We start from the raw sequence: 15,947 nt of genomic DNA, 5'->3' as shown, positions 1-15,947 counted from the left end.
GAAAAAAAAAAAGGAGAAGAAAAAGCATTTTGTTGTGTCAGATTCTAATCCTACAAGATACAGAAAGCTCCTGATATTTGAGTGAGAAGTGCCTGGCCCTTCACAGAAATAAGGACACTATTAAATAAGGATCACAATAACTACATTAAAACTTTTAAAAGAAGTTGCTTGCAGCAGCTGAAATTTTAATCTTTGCTTTACATACCTATCCAGAATCAAAGCTTTGGGAAGAACCACATGGGTTCGTTAATTCAGCTTTCCAGTGCTGAAGCAAAAATTGTTATCCCTTATTCAACCCAGATTCCTTTCTATACTTTTTCAATAGGCCTCTAGAAGAGCCGTTCCATTGTTTAATGACACTCAAGCTATCTGTTAATCAAAACCTCCTCTTCCCTCTTCCTTCCTCTTCCTTGAGAGAGGGCCATAGTGAAAGAATTGGGAACAGCCTTTGGCATCACACACTCCTTCCTTCAAGGCCTTCCCCTCTCCCAGTGCAAATTGTCACATTAATCTTAACTGTGGCTAAAGATAACCAGGTTACGGGGACTAACCAGTAATTGAATCCAGACTTTGAAGCCAATTTAAAATGGTTTGTTGTGAGCCTGGGTTAATATTAACCACAGATGTCTTAAGCATGGATAAAGCATGTGTGCATGTGTGTGTGTGTTAGAGAATGCAATCATGAGGCCCGCTGCTAACCATGACTAAGGGATTAGGACCTTAACATTTCAATTTGCAGCAAGGCCCAAGCAATTCCATGTTGATATATTAAACTTCTTCACTGCATAAGAATGCTGGATCACTGGTCATTGCAAGGATCAGTGCCACCTGAGGTGGGGCTCCTCCTCTTTTTCCTGCCACTGCTGCCTTCCTTCTCTTGTTCCTCCGTTTGTTTTTGTGGCAGCAGCATCCTCTGTTTCGTTCCTGTTGCCCCCCTTGCTTTTAATTTTATTTTTAAAAAATTGCAGTTGCATTAGCAATTTCTCTGCCACTGCCCTTTCCTTCTCCCTGTCCAGGCTTCACTCTGACAAAGGGCCAAGGAAGTCTTTTCTCAGAATGCAGCATTCTGGGTGAGGTGGCACGGAGAGTGACTGCACTGCTACTGTGCTTTGCTGCAGAAATGAGAAAGTTTGCTTCAATGTAGGGGTTTCCCCCTCCCCTTAAATATTAGACAGGCACCATCTCTATTATCTTTTCTGCACCTATCGAAGACTTTCCTCTTTCAACAAACCTTTTAAGTACAGACCGTATCCCAGTCTGCATCTGTGCTGGAATTGCTTTTTAAGTTGTTTTTAAAGTTGCTTTTTTAAAAAGATGTTTTGTTTTAAATATGTTTTAATGTATCTTGTTTTTAAAGATGTTTTAGAGTGCTTTTAGTGTTTTTGTTTGCTGTCCTGGGCTCCTAGGAGGAAGGGTGGGATACAAATTTAATAAATAAATAATAATACTTTTAAGCAGCCTTTCTAGCTGCTATGGCAAACTGCAGAAATGGCGTAGTCACTCTCCAGGCCACCTCACTCTGAGAAAGGATCCCCATTGCCAGGAGGAGGAAGCGGAAAGCCTAGCCTGGTTGGTGGGTAGCTGGCCAGCAAGCCAACCGTTCCACCCAATAATGTGGCAAGTGGAGAGGGGGGCACCAATGTGCTACTCTCCTGTGCCTGCTGCATGTAACAATTGTCTCATTCCATCTTGTCATCGGGTCAGCCCTGAAGACTGTCCATTCACTTGGTAATCTGGGATAAATAAGAGTAATTTGCAGGTGCCAAGACTTGGAAAACTTTAGTCCAATTTGGAGGCACTGATAAGCTCCCCCCACCTTAGGTCAAATATTTTCTTTGAATGACTCACAAACATATGAGCACACAACAGGCTAGGAAGCATTGTATTAGGCTTATTTGCAAGGCAGCGGTAATGCAATATTATTATCATAAATTGTTGGAGCATTGTTTGTATTTTTTCATTTGTCTTAGATTTCAGATTGTGCAAAGAACCAGTGGAAGAATTGAATGATTCTAGTGCTTTTAAAAATACACTCTTTACATTATTTGTACATTTACAGCCAATATAAAAATTTCCTCTCGCTTGCACATGTATAAACTGCAGATTTATTGGGCAAAAGCACGGCCTCGGGGAGCACACTGAACACTGCCAAGCAATATGCAACAAGGTGGTAGAAAGAAAGGACATGTCTAAGAGCACAGCATGTCTAAGACCAGAGTGTGTATTATCTTCCCCACATGTATAAAAACAAACAATCCCGAACATAGTTGTTGTCTGCAATGGGAGTATGTCATTTTCAGCTCAGGGCATATATTATTCTAAATCCCAGTAATAATGGATAGAAAAACAAGAGTTTATAATTGAAAAGCTATGAGAGTTTTAACTATAGTGGAGAGGATGTTTTTCCCCTGAAACACTGAATATGCTAACTTGTGAAAAGTAAATTGTTGAGACAAACTTAATTACAACATTTAGTAAGGGCAGGGGTGGGGGTGGGGAAGTACCTTACCTGTTTTGCTGTTTCCATTATGGATGAAGCTTCAGCCTTACCCAATTGTTGAACCATCTTGTAAAACAGGCTCTCCTTTTCTTGTAGCAAAATGTATGGCTCATCGTATTCTTTAAGCCGTCCTGAATCCAAAACCTGATGAGTCAGCAGAAGCAAGCTGGTTAACAACAGGTGAAAGTTGGCAACAAGAAGACACGTTTTGCTCGGTACAACAGCCCCATTTCGCATGCACCTGAGTTTTATGCTCTGAGAGATTCACTTTTAACAGGACAAGTAAATCACTGCTGTAAACTGTTGTTTAACAACATACTAAAACTTGTTATTATTTATTTATTTAAAAATACTGCAGTTAGGAAAGAAAACTAAGGGATTAAGTCAAAGGCCTCATGGTAAAAGTGGGTTTTGATGAAGGACTATGAAGCAGAACATGGGAGATGAACACAAGAAGAAACCGGCTAGATCAAATTAAAGTTTGTTCTAGTCCAGAATTCTGTTCCCATAGTGGCCAACCAGATGCCTAAGGAGGTGCCTATAAGCAGGAGGTGATTGTAATCACCTGTTTCCACTCATTTCTCCCAGCAACTGATATTCAGAGACGTACCTTACATAATTAATAAAACTGGTATAGGATATATTGTATAACACAAACTAATGCCCATCCTCAAGCCATCAGAAATATGCCATTAAGGCACTTATACAAGGACTGCCACAACACAAATACCACCATCTAAAATCGTTGACTTCATCGATCCAAATGGTTTGGACATGGGTCTACCTCTAAATGGACTTAGTGGCAGTCATGTAGTATATTTCAACCAAGACTTCTATTCCACAACCTTCCAGATATACTAAACTGCTCTAACCAGCATATCCGAAATGCAGAAGACCTAAATTTGACATGCAAGCTACCTTTCATTTTCTCTTGAACATTTTCTTCTTAATGTACTTCACACATGCACATGAGTGCTGTTGTGTCTCACAGAACTTTAGCTTTGGATAGTTCAGTAGAACACAATCATCTCCCCATGCCTTAAAGTAGCTAAAGCTGGGAAAGACGTTTGAAAATCTCAGATATCATCACCTAGGGGCACAGTCAGAACAAAATGCTCACAACCCGAATGTCACACAAATAACTTCATTCCATAAAATGCAAATGTAGGAATATGGACCACACAAGGGGGAAAACTTGCTGACAGTGGCTGCATAAGACAAATCAGAATGAGCTCTTGGTTGTGAACGAAAATTAGAAAAAAGTAGTTACTTGGAGAAGGGCATTAAGGAACTACTAGAAAAGTACAGCCAAACTATTAGTCCAAATAAGTTCAGATCATAAGTTAAATCCAGTACCTCTACCCTACTGCTTTTTTACCCTCACTGCCTCCTTGAAATTGCTAAGTGGTGGCAGAACTACTGGAGTTCTCCCTTCTGTGTAGCTCTTAAAATGCATAGACTGCTTCTCATAAGATGGCAACCCTATGCCCTCTCTGCTACTTAGTCCATATCTCCCAAGCCTATTGTCTCACTCATCCTTCTTTCATCTTTCCTTCCATCGTGTTAATGGATATCACCACTACTTGCCACTTTCCATAACCTACCTCCACTTTTGGGCTCTCCGCTTCATAGGTTCCCTAGCTTTTTCTAGCCCTTAGTAAGACACGTTCTTATTATCATCTCTGGCTCCGCCAATTAGCACTAGAGGCGTCAACATCACAAATACAATACAATGTTGACTGTCCATGAAGCTAGTCCAATTCAAAGTGCCGCTTTTGACCTATAAGGCTCATTACAGCTCTGGACCCCAATATCTTCTGGAATGCCTCTCCTGATATAAATCTACCTGGAACCTTAGAACTTCCTCTGAGGTCCTTCTTCACGCTCCCTTCTGAGGTAGGCTTGGAGGGTGGTGACAAGGGAGAGGGCCTTTTCAGTTGTGGCTCCACATCTGTGGAATATGCTCCCCAGTGAGGTCTGCCTGGTGCCTTCACTGTCATCTTTTCGGTGCCAGGTAAAGATGTACCTTTTCTCCTAGGCATTTGATAGACTGAGATGATGTTTTGTTTTAATATGCTGCCAAACCTTCCTGTGGCTGCAGGGGGTGCTATTACTATTGTTTTGTTGTTTATTTTTATGTTTTTATAGTGTGTTTTAGTTGTTTTTGTTTTAACATTGTGTAAGTTGCTTGGGGACCTTTAGATATCAAGCAACTAATAAATCTAATGAATAACAATAACAATAGCCTGTCCTGGTTAGTGGGTCCATCCTAAGTTACAGTCAGATTTAGGTTGGGTGGATCCATACATGTATACCCCACATTTACTCCATCTGTCAGATCTCCTCATTGGATTTACCCCACACAGCCTTTTGCAACATCAGTCCCAGTAATCTGGTGCTCTTGCTGTTGTGTTTGCACCACCCCATCTTCTCCAACCTAGTAAGCAGCGACTCAGCTATCAGGAGGACAGGTGCCACCACACCACACTGTCTACTACTAATGGGTTTTACTCCACTAATTGTGTTTCAGTTTGTAGCCTGCCTGTGTCACTTAGCTCAATACTCAAATATTACATGACATTGCAAATATTTTCACCAATGATGGCCATCTTACGATATTTTGATTTCTTATCTCTATTATCTCCCATTTATCATATACAATGACACATTACCAACGTTATATATTAGGTATTCATTGCAATATTTTATTTACTACAGTTAATTATAATTATAATTCCTGCTGGGAGGAAGACCGGGCTATAAATCAAATAATAAATAAATAAATAAATAAATAAATAAATAAATTAACAGCACCTTTCCTAAGATTTTAAGGATAATTGAATCTTTCATATACATATATACACAGCACTGGCACAACAATTAAGATGTCCTACAATTTGGCATTTCAGTACAGATGCCTTGAATGTATAATTTTAAAGGAGTACAGTAGGGCCCCACTCATACAGCGGGTTACGTTCCGGACCCCTGCTGTAAAGCAAAAACCTCTGAAAAGCGGAACCCATTGAATAGAATGGTGCGCGATGCCCGAAAACTGCTGTAAAAGCGGAAGAAGCGCCGTATGAGTGGGGCTTTAGTCTAATTGAGACCGCTGTATTAGCGAATCGCTGTAAAGCGGGGCCCTACTGTATAGCTCTTTATTGTGTAGCCATTCCCTTTGACAGGACAGAGGAAAAAATCTAGTCTATAAATATAGACTTCTTCTGTGAAGATATACATAAACTGAAACTTTTTGTTTGGCTCTAAATACAGCATAAAAAGTCCTATTCCTAAGTCCATATATTTGCCTCTTTAAAAGCCTCTTGGTGGCTGCAGCAGCTATCACTCCTGATATACACAGCACTTCTAAGCTGTGCTTCAAAAACAACACAAAACTATCTCCCCCCCCCTATGTATTAACTATATGGTAATACAGTGCCTCAGCCTACACCCATCTCATCTCCTCACCAAGAGAAAAAAGGGAAATTGACCTGCTGGTCTGTTTTGCCTAAAGCACAGGCACAAGGAGGAGTTAGTTGTTTAGGGGACTGACACCACTACAGCTTGAGAGACTTCCCCCCGTCTCAGTTGGTTGCCTTAAGAGGAAAGCATGCCCTTGTCTTTTCAAACATTTTGCAAAACAAAAACAAAAAATGTTGCCAAGCAGAGATACAAGAAAATTGGTATTTACATGGGCGCGTGCACGCACACACAGTTTTCACTGTGACATTTAATATGCCACCAAAAATGGCTCTGGAGAACATAACAAATTAGAATATTTAAGCAGCACGAGTCAAACTTAGAAGCCATGACAAAAATTGCTTTTTAAGATGTTTTTAAAGCTTTTTTTAAAGCTTTTTTTAAAAATGTTTTGTTTTAATATATTGTAAAGTCTGTTTTTATGATATTTTAGGGTGTTTTTGTTTGCCTCCCTGAGATCCTGCTAGGAGGAAGGGCAGGATATAAATATAATAAAGAATAAAATAATAGATAAATAATAAAAGGGGTCCTTCGTTTTACATGAACAGAAAACAAAAACAATCTTGCCGTTTCAGGTAGTCCACAATTTCTATTATTGCTCTATTATGACATTTTGGTTACAAGGATATCAAAGTAAGTAAATTATACTTGGGGATAGATGGCCTCATGTATTTAAGTGGAACTTTATTTGTTGCTGTTTACACTAAATGACTTCAAACCCAATTCTGGGCTGATCACTAATTCCTCTTCTGAGGCCAAACTTATTATGTATTTAACCATCTTCTAAATCACTGGACTGCATTTTGCAGTCTTCTCAAGGAAGAACGTCAATGAAGAACTGACTCCATCCATCTGGGCTCCCCACTGAATCCATCGAGGAGTATAGAGAGCTTCCTTTCTGAGCTGAAATGTATTCAGGCGACAAGATCTGCCTGCGCTCTGGTGTATGCCAGGAGCCTTGGTTATTCATCGGTTCCATCTTCTAGCTTGCTCTTGAATCTGCCTCCTCGTTTTTCCTTTGATCCTGACCTGCTCTTTGGCCCCGTCTTCTGTCTTGTTCCCAGTCAGCCCAGCCTTGACAGTGACAAAGCAAGCACAATGCAGCTCCCTAGTCATGGCAGTCCACCAGCATCTTAAGACTGTCAACTCTTGAAATAAAAAAGGGATTGGTATTTGGCCATGTCCTGAGCTCTGTGTGTCAAGCGTAGAGTCCAGAGTAGGTCTCAGACAGAGCCTACAGGTTTTTGGTGGGACAGGAAACAGAGCTGAATGACAAAGGTTGTACAGTTTATGCAAAATGGGGGGGGACCAAGTCTTGCCCCTTACTTTTATAGCAGTTGGCATACAAGAAAAATAAAAGGTATGGCTAAACTGTTCTCTTCCTCTCTGCCCCCCGCTCCCTCTGTTCCAGTTAGTTGGCAACTCTGTGCTTAATCCTAGCGCTGCAAAAGCACTAATGCTGGTTTTCCCAAACCATGGTCTGCAAACTTCATTCAGGTGGTTCATGATATGTTTGCATTAAATTTTTATATTGATTTTTAATTGTGTTTCCATTGGTTCTTTTATTTCTTATATTGTATTTTATTGCATTACAATTTGAATTCTATGAAATAAAAGAACCAACAGAAATGCAGTTAAAAATCATATAGCATCTAGCACAGTGCATTACAATCGCTACAACAGGCAGATAAATCATTAAGCAGTCCACCGAGACCATCAGCAATTTTCAAGCAGCACATGGGAAAGGAAGTTTGGAAAGCACTGCACATCAAAACCTGAAAGTTCATAACACCAGGCAGGTTGGCTACATTTGATTTAATGGATTGAAAGTGTGCAGCCCTGGTTTACAATGTGGACTACTGCCCAATACATATGGAAGATAGTGTGGTGTAGTGGTTAGAGTGTCTGATTAGAACCTGGGATACCAGGATTCACATTCCTGCTCAGCCATGAAGCTCACTGGGTTACCTTAGGCCACTCACTGAATTACGAACCATAGTAATACAAAATTCCAAAATGAGAATTGAGAATATTAAGCACATTTGCCTATATCACATAATTTATTTTGCCTTCAAAAGTTCAGATTCAAAAGTATCCAGGGGGAGATGGTGGAGAAGAGAACTGGCGGAAAGCCTGGAAGAGAGATCCGATGAGCAGATCCTAGTGAAGAGTCCAGGTCTACCTAACTTGTGATCCACCCAGCCAAATACAGCCCAGCAGCTATGTTTGAATATATTTTTAATGTTTTAATATACACAAAACAATTAAAACTATAAACAAGTATAAACAAATGTCTCTCTTCTAACATTCACCTTACGCATATTTCATGGTTATTGTTACATTAAGCAGTAGAGCACCACCATACCACCACACAAAATACTATTGCAACGTAAAACGCCAAAACAAAGCTCGAGGTGCCTGTGATCAGAATATGGCTATGACGTTTCGACAAATTGATTCTGCGCAGCTAGTCTTCTGAACCACCTGTTAGTTTTTCAGACAGTTCAATTCGCCAAACACTCTCTTGCCATTGTTTAACATTGTAAATTCAGAACCACAAGTATCTGACCCCCCCCCCAATTTCACAGCCCCAAACAAGCATCAAAACAGGAGGTTTATTCCCTGGTGAGCTTGACTTGGCTTGACAGATCACAAGGTGGGCAGGCTCAGATTAGTAGCAGTGGGAGGACATGGCTGGAGCTATAAAGAGAAACACTGTGTCTTGCTCAGCCCCCTGTTGAACTTCTCATGACACGACCTATGCATTCTGTCAAGTTTTTCTCTATAGCTACCTGGGTCAGAAATTTGCCTTTATATAAAACCAGAAACTGAGACTCACAAGGTACATAATTCTGGGGTAGGTTCAATGTTTATACAACCCCCTCACAAAGCACGGATACAAAATCCAACAGTATGAGTGTTGCACTGAAACAGATGCACTGAAACAAGACCAGGGGGTCTGCAACTAGCAAGGGATTTATCCAAGGGCCCGTGAACTGCTGAATTCCCACCCCATTTTATAGTCCCCAGCTACTTGGAATTTTAATTAATTTCCCAACCATGCTACAATTGATCGTCTGCAGCAGCAGGGATGTGGTGAAAGGATCAGGTGGGATTTCATGAAGACTGCAAATGTTTGAGCCACTGGGCTGCCACAGATTTATGGAATGAAATGGTTAAAGGGAAGGGGGTGGGAAGGCAGAAAAAGCAGCCTATTGTGCGATTATGTTATATTTCAGAATAGCAGCTGATGTCAAATCACAGACGTCAAGGTAGGGCCTAGGGGAAGGGATAGGCGCTTCTATTCCAACGAACGCATATATAAATTATAATCAAAGACTAATACTTTGGCCAAGTTTCTGACATTCCTGCTCAGGCTGAGAGGAATCTCTAACTCTGTGAGATGAACCCAGAGGAACAAAAGAGAAAAAAAGTTACCTGTAAGATTAGCTATTTAAGGGGAAAGAGTGGTAGAATCCAACCCTTAACTATTTGTACTTTTAACTATTTGTATTTTAAGTGTTGTCATCAAAATTACCCCAGATTGAGGTGCTCATTCTACGAACACGACAACTTAATTTTTTGCTCTAGACACCACCCCAGAATGCAACTGCTACATTCATCTTCATAACCCAGACAGATCCAGGGTTACTACAAGACAAGACAGGAATAATCCAACAGGTTAAGAAGGCATAATATTCTAGCCCAGAACCTGAACTCAGGAGAACATGATTTGAGTACCAGATTTCTTATAAATTAATTGGTGTGACCTTTTCTTCTCTCTCAGTATTCCTACAGAGATATTGATTGGGCTGTTCACATGACTTCAGGTAAGCACCAAACCTGACCGGATTAATCTTGAATGTTTAATCAGCTCTCAGGATGCCACTCCAGCCCCCTACCGCTGTCTCCTTATCGTTTCCTTGCTGCAGCCTGTGCTTCCACTACTCATTCACATGCATATGCACAAATATTAAAGTGACAGGAGCAAGAAAGGACATTACGGAGCAGTGAAGGCCACACTTTCTAAAAAATAGTTTATTTCTCTTTTGGTAAGGGATGTCCAGATGATGAAGTCACTTAGCCTTCCTAGAAAGAAAGTTATAGAGCCAAATGTGCAAGTACTCTTCTAAGTGATTTTATGTGAAATGAGCCAGCCTGGTGCTCCTGCCTATCAGTGCTGTCAGCCAATAAGTGAAGTCAGAACTGTGATGGATAAGTGAGTTGTCCGGACACCAGGCAATAGGGATCCCTGGGGTTCTAAAGAACTGCCATTTTGTCCTCCCTTTTATCCCACTTTTCCTGCCTCTGTCTTTTTTCCTAGTCCTTGGAGTGTCCATTTTCCCCTAGCAATCAGCCTTTTCCCCTAGCAATCAGGATGCATCTTTCTTGTGCTTGATTTGCCTCAGTTAATGGTAATGCCTAGAAGTTATTTTCTGCAAATACTACTAAGCAATAAATGTGGGTGAATGTTAAAGAATCCCCCTCCCCACAAAAGTGAAAACTTTGCAAAGAGGTTTAGGCATGTCCCCTGCTTTGCAGGAGCTAAAAACCAGGGACTCGTTACAAATTCACTATATAATAAACATACAGTATAATTGTATGCATGTCTTCTCAGAAGTTATTCTGTTTGTGTTTAATGGGGGTTACTTCCAGGTAAGTGAGTATTGGATGGCAGTCTAGGCTTTGGTTTAGAGTTGGCACGGGGAAAAACAGGGTTCTTATTCCTTTAAAAGGTAATTACAGGCATAAATTCAACAGGTCAAGCCTTTTCTCAGAGGAAATACAATTATGAGAAAAGCTTCACCATGACTACTCCCTAATTTTGTGTTCTGCCCCACGGCAGCCATTTTGTGCTATGCCACGCCCCATGACTGGCGCCCCCAGTAGACTCTCAAAATTTGAAATGTGCCTAAAAGGTTGGTGACTCCTGCAGTATAGAAATACTTTTATAAATAAATAAATATTCCTCCTAGCTATGTAAAAATAAAAAGTATTCTAGAATGTCACAATTTTCTTAAATAAACAGCAGAATGAAAAAAATACAAAATCTCATTCTCCAACAACAATATGGTGCTTGATTGATACGGAAATTGCCAGGTTGGCCTTCCCTCTTTTTGAAAGGGGGTTGAACTGAGTGCATGGGACCACCTGACCCGGAGGCTGCAGTTAGTGCAGAATGATGTGACACGAATGCTGACATGAGTGAGACCCTGTCAGCACATAATACCTCTGCTCTGAAATCTGCACTGGTTGCTGATTTGCTACCAGGCCAAGTTCAAGGTATGCTTTCCATGTTACGGGTGCCACATGGTACTTGTTCTGCTCTTGAAAAAAATCGATCCTTTAGTGTAACAGTACCTACGCTTTGGAAGGCCCTGCATATTGACATTAGGCAGGCACTTCATTATACTCATTTTGTGTGTGTTATGTGCCTTCAAATTGATTATGACTTATGGCGACAATATGAATCAGTGACTTCCAATAGCATCTGTCATAAACCACCCTGTTCAGATCTTGTAAGTTCAGGTCTGTGTCTTCCTTCATGGAATCAATCCTTCTCTTGTTTGGTCTTCCTCTTTTTCTACTCCTGTCTTTTTTTCCCAGCATTATTTTCTTTTCTAGTGAATCATGTCTTCTCATTATATGTCCAAAGTATTATAACCTCAGTTTCATCATTTTAGCTTCTAGTGATAGTTCTGGTTTAATTTGTTCTAACACCCAATTATTTATCTTTTTCGCGGTCCACGGTATACGCGAAGCTCTCCTCCACCACCACATTTCAAATGAGTTCTTCTCTTATGCACTTTTTTCACTGTCCAACTTTCACATCAGTACATAGAGATCGGGAACTATGGTCTGAATGATCCTGACTTTGGTGTTCAGTGATACATCTTTGCATTTGAGGATCTTTTCTAGTTCTCTCTAGCTGCCCTCCCCAGTCCTAGCCTTCTTCTGATTCTTTGACTATTGCCTCCCTTTTGGTAATGACTGTGCCAAGGTATTGATAATCCTTGACAAGTTCAATGTCAACTTTAAAGATACGTAAATCTTCTTGGCACCTGCTAAAAACATTTTTGTTTAGGCAAGCTTACCCAAGTATATAGAAACTATTATGTTTTTTATCTGTTTCTAACTCATTGCTGGCTTTATTATTTTGAATGTTTTTAACTGTTTTTGCCAATAATGTTATTGTTTTAATTCCTTCTATAAACTGCTTTGAGGTTTTTTACAACAAAGCAGTGTATAAATGTTGTAAATAAAATACATAAATAAATGTTGGAGTCACTGTGGCCCTTGGGCCTCTCTCCTCTTTTAGGCACAAGGGAATCTGCCCTATACCGAGGCAGGCCATTTGATACCACTTAGCTCAGTAATGATGACATGGATTAGCATTGGCTCTCCAGAATTCCAGGCAATACTCTCTTCCAGAGATTGAATTTTGGACCTTTGCATTCAAAGCATATGCCCTACCACTGAGCTGCAACTCTGTTTAAAAAGTTATCTTTTAAAATGGTTCTTTTCAATTCACTAATGAATGCACAGCATACTAGGGCAGATACACACCATTCATTTTAAGCATATTCAACACACATTTGAAGCACATGAATCCCACCACAGAATCATGGGAACTGTATTTTGTTAAGGGTTGTGGGGATCTATAACTGTGAGGGGGAAACTACACTTCCCGGGATTCTTTGGGGGAAGTCATGTGCTTTAAATGTGAGTTGGGTGTGCTTTAAATGTATTATGTGGATCTGCATTACTTCAGAAACTTTGCCTGCATAGAAATTTTAATGAAATTTTAAAATGGAAATAAGCTACAAAGTTTATTGGGTGACCATGGGCTATGCACCATCTCTCAGCCTAAACTGCCCTTCAGGGTGAAAACAACAAAGGGGGACCATGACCACCCCAAGGAAGAAGTGCACACTTCAAATGTAGAGGAAATAATTTGTAAATAGTAATTTACAACCATAGTGTGAAATCAGATACGTATCAAGACATAGTATGAAGAAATATTTATATAAGAATGAATGTCAAAGATGGTTCTTATTTACACAACCTGTAAATATATTTATAGTGCAATCCTATGCATGTTTAGTCAGAAGCAAGTCTCAATGTATTCAATGGGATTTACTCAGATAGGGAAGTATGCACAGGACTGAAATTCAATAAAGAACTTCACTCACCCAATCCAAAATTCAGAATCATGCCACGTTAAGCTGTTTTGCAACTGTTTTATACTTTTTAAATGGTTATTGGATTTTAAATGGCTTTATTTCTTGTGAGCTGCATTGGTTTCCAACTCTACCTCATAGGGTTGTTGGAAATATTCCATACACACACACTGGAGATGTAAAAATACATACACCCCATATAATAATTTATTGTCAAAACCAGTTGGCCACTGCAAAACATTTTTTCAAAGGATTAGTTTCCTGCCAAATAAAGCCGTGACACCCTGCCTAACTGCTTTTTTAAAAAAACTATCAGGGGGAAGACAAAGATTTACAACACAATCCTTTTCTATGTTCACTCAAAAATCCCATGGATTTTCACCACAATCCTAACCATGTATACTCAAAAGTAAGTCCTACTAAATTCAGTGGGGTTAACTCCCAAGTATGTGGAATTAGCATTGCAGCTTTACTCCCAGAAAAGCTTCATATTGAGAAGGTTTTCAAAACAGGTTATGAATAAGACAAACTGCCCTCTTCAACAGTCCAGTAAAATTTAATCTTGTTTGGCTCCTTAATTAGAAAAGTATAACACTGCAGCATGTACATTTTTTAAAACTTCTGTTCAAAAATTATTTGCCATTTTTGCAAGTAACTAAAAAAACTGCATGTACACTTATAACTAAAATTGTTTACTGTGTATGCCCACCAAGATCCTGCTGTGATTTCTGTTGCATGTTTACTCAGAAGGAAGTCCCAATCCTGTACAAAGAAAGTACTTTTTATGCTGCTGAAAGCTATATATTTACTGAATTCCTGATATGAGACAAGTAGGAAAAGGAAACTGTTCTCAGAACTTGAAATGGGGATTAGGTATTACATGGGGGTCAACAAATCTTGTCAATCACTACCCTGATTTCACTTATTGGCTAAAAATCCTGCGAGGACAGGAATCAGAGCAGCCAGAACTAACAGGAGTTGAGGGGGGGGCTGACATTTTGGTTTGTATCTTTTGAACCAGACCACCTAGGACCTAACTCTTTTTTTAAATGAAAGCCAAGAGTCTGGAGATTAAGGTGACTCACCCAGAGAGGGCCCCCAAAAGCCGGAGTCTCTGGGCAAAAACTGGAGACCTGGCAACCTTAGTGTGTGTGCAATACTTACTTGAACAGGCTCTAAAAGGCCTTCACCTCAATTGTGGAAGACTGCTTCTTCTGGTACCTTTCCTCAGATGAGTTATTAATGTGTTCTGGAAAGGCTACCCATACATGTTGGATGGTATCAGAAAATCCCAAATTAATCTACCTCAGCCTTCCCTGGCCTGATGCCCTTCAAGTATTATTGGATTCCAACTCCCATCAACTGGCTGAGAGAACTGTAGTCCAAAACACTGGGGGGGGGAGGGCACCAGGGTTGGGAAGGCTGATCTATTCTAACCCTGCTTTCATTAAAATGCACAATAGACAAATCTGTGTGAAAAGGTTTCGCTAAATGTAGAACGCTTGAAAACCACTGCCTTAAATGAAGAACAACTCTTTCCTACTACAAATCCCCACTGCTCCACTAAATTTACATAACTAACCTCCCCACATGCTGCTTAGCATTAAGAATTGCCAAGATGCACATAATCATAATAAGCCACAATGAAGCCTAAAGCTGTTACACACCTGGATATTTTGTTTACCTGGTAAAGCTTAATGAAGTCTGAAGAAAAAAGCACTAGTAGGATGACCTGCAAAATTAAACATGGATTCACCACACACATTTCCTTCTAGCCACTAGATGGTATCAAATCAAATATCCTCTGAGCACACATTTCAACTGAAATTCAGAAATTAACAGTACTTAAGGTTATGTTGTAAAGCACTTCTAACTCACTCTATCCATTTACATATCTTGTATACCAAACCTAACGCAGTGAAATTCCAGACCCCCCCATCCCAAATAAGATCTAAAAAGAGTACAAACATTATCATAGTATAGCAGCAGTAGGCCTGTAACTATTGTTAAAAAGGCCACAGAACTAAGACATACAGCACGTGTCAAATTATTCCACTAACATATTCCAAAAGCTTGGTAGAAAATATATGGTTTTATTTGGCGTCTAAAACTGCAAAGAAATGGACCTAGTGGGTCTCTTTGGGAAATGTAATTTCAAATTGTGGCACTTCCATAAAGATCCCTTTAATCTAATATCTCCTGGGCATAGAATCTGAGTGGCACCTCCTGGGACATATGGAGCAACACATTATCAGAAAAGACATGGCCCAAGCCATTTAGCACTTTATTGATTATAACTAACCTAAAGCCTTGAACTGAGACTGGAAACCAGACAGATGGCCAATGTAACTGGGCTAAAATTGAAGCAAAATGAGCCCTCTGGCCTTATCTCATTAGTAATTAAACTGTAATATCCTGAACCAGCTGTAGCTTCCAAACTGTTTATAAAAGGGAATCCCTGCTTAAAATGCAATAATATCACAAATCTGCACAGTTGCTTTGACATGAATTATGAGAGCTAGGTCCTTGTCCTCCAGGAATATGTGCAGCTGGCATATAGGAACTGTAAGAATCCACTCCTGATTATATATTTCAGATAATGTGACACAGACCAGGACAAGCAATCCTGCTTTCTCCATACAACAATGGACCAGGCTGTCATCTTACTAGCAACAATGGAACGTAGGAAGCTGCCTTATATAGAGTCAGACCATTGATCCACCCAGCTCAGTACCCATCTACACTGACTGGCAGTGACTCTCCAGGGCTTCAGGCAGAGGACCGCCCCA

General features: G+C 40.1%; 1 protein-coding gene across 3 annotated transcripts in view; it reads right to left on the bottom strand.

Annotated features, from left to right (window-relative positions):
• ABCC4 (ATP binding cassette subfamily C member 4 (PEL blood group)) overlaps positions 1–15,947 on the bottom strand; it is a 205,346-nt gene that overhangs the window by 4,639 nt on the left and 184,760 nt on the right. For all 3 annotated transcript variants that reach the window (XM_061630098.1, XM_061630099.1, XM_061630100.1), the window contains one exon: positions 2,510–2,644. In XM_061630098.1, coding sequence (XP_061486082.1) covers positions 2,510–2,644 — 135 coding nt within the window. The remainder of the gene's footprint in view (positions 1–2,509; positions 2,645–15,947) is intronic.

Source organism: Rhineura floridana, chromosome 5 (genome assembly GCF_030035675.1).
Source record: "Rhineura floridana isolate rRhiFlo1 chromosome 5, rRhiFlo1.hap2, whole genome shotgun sequence".
Taxonomy (NCBI): domain Eukaryota; kingdom Metazoa; phylum Chordata; class Lepidosauria; order Squamata; family Rhineuridae; genus Rhineura; species Rhineura floridana.
Note: the sequence above shows the minus strand (reverse complement) of the source record. Positions and strands in the feature narration are given on the sequence as shown.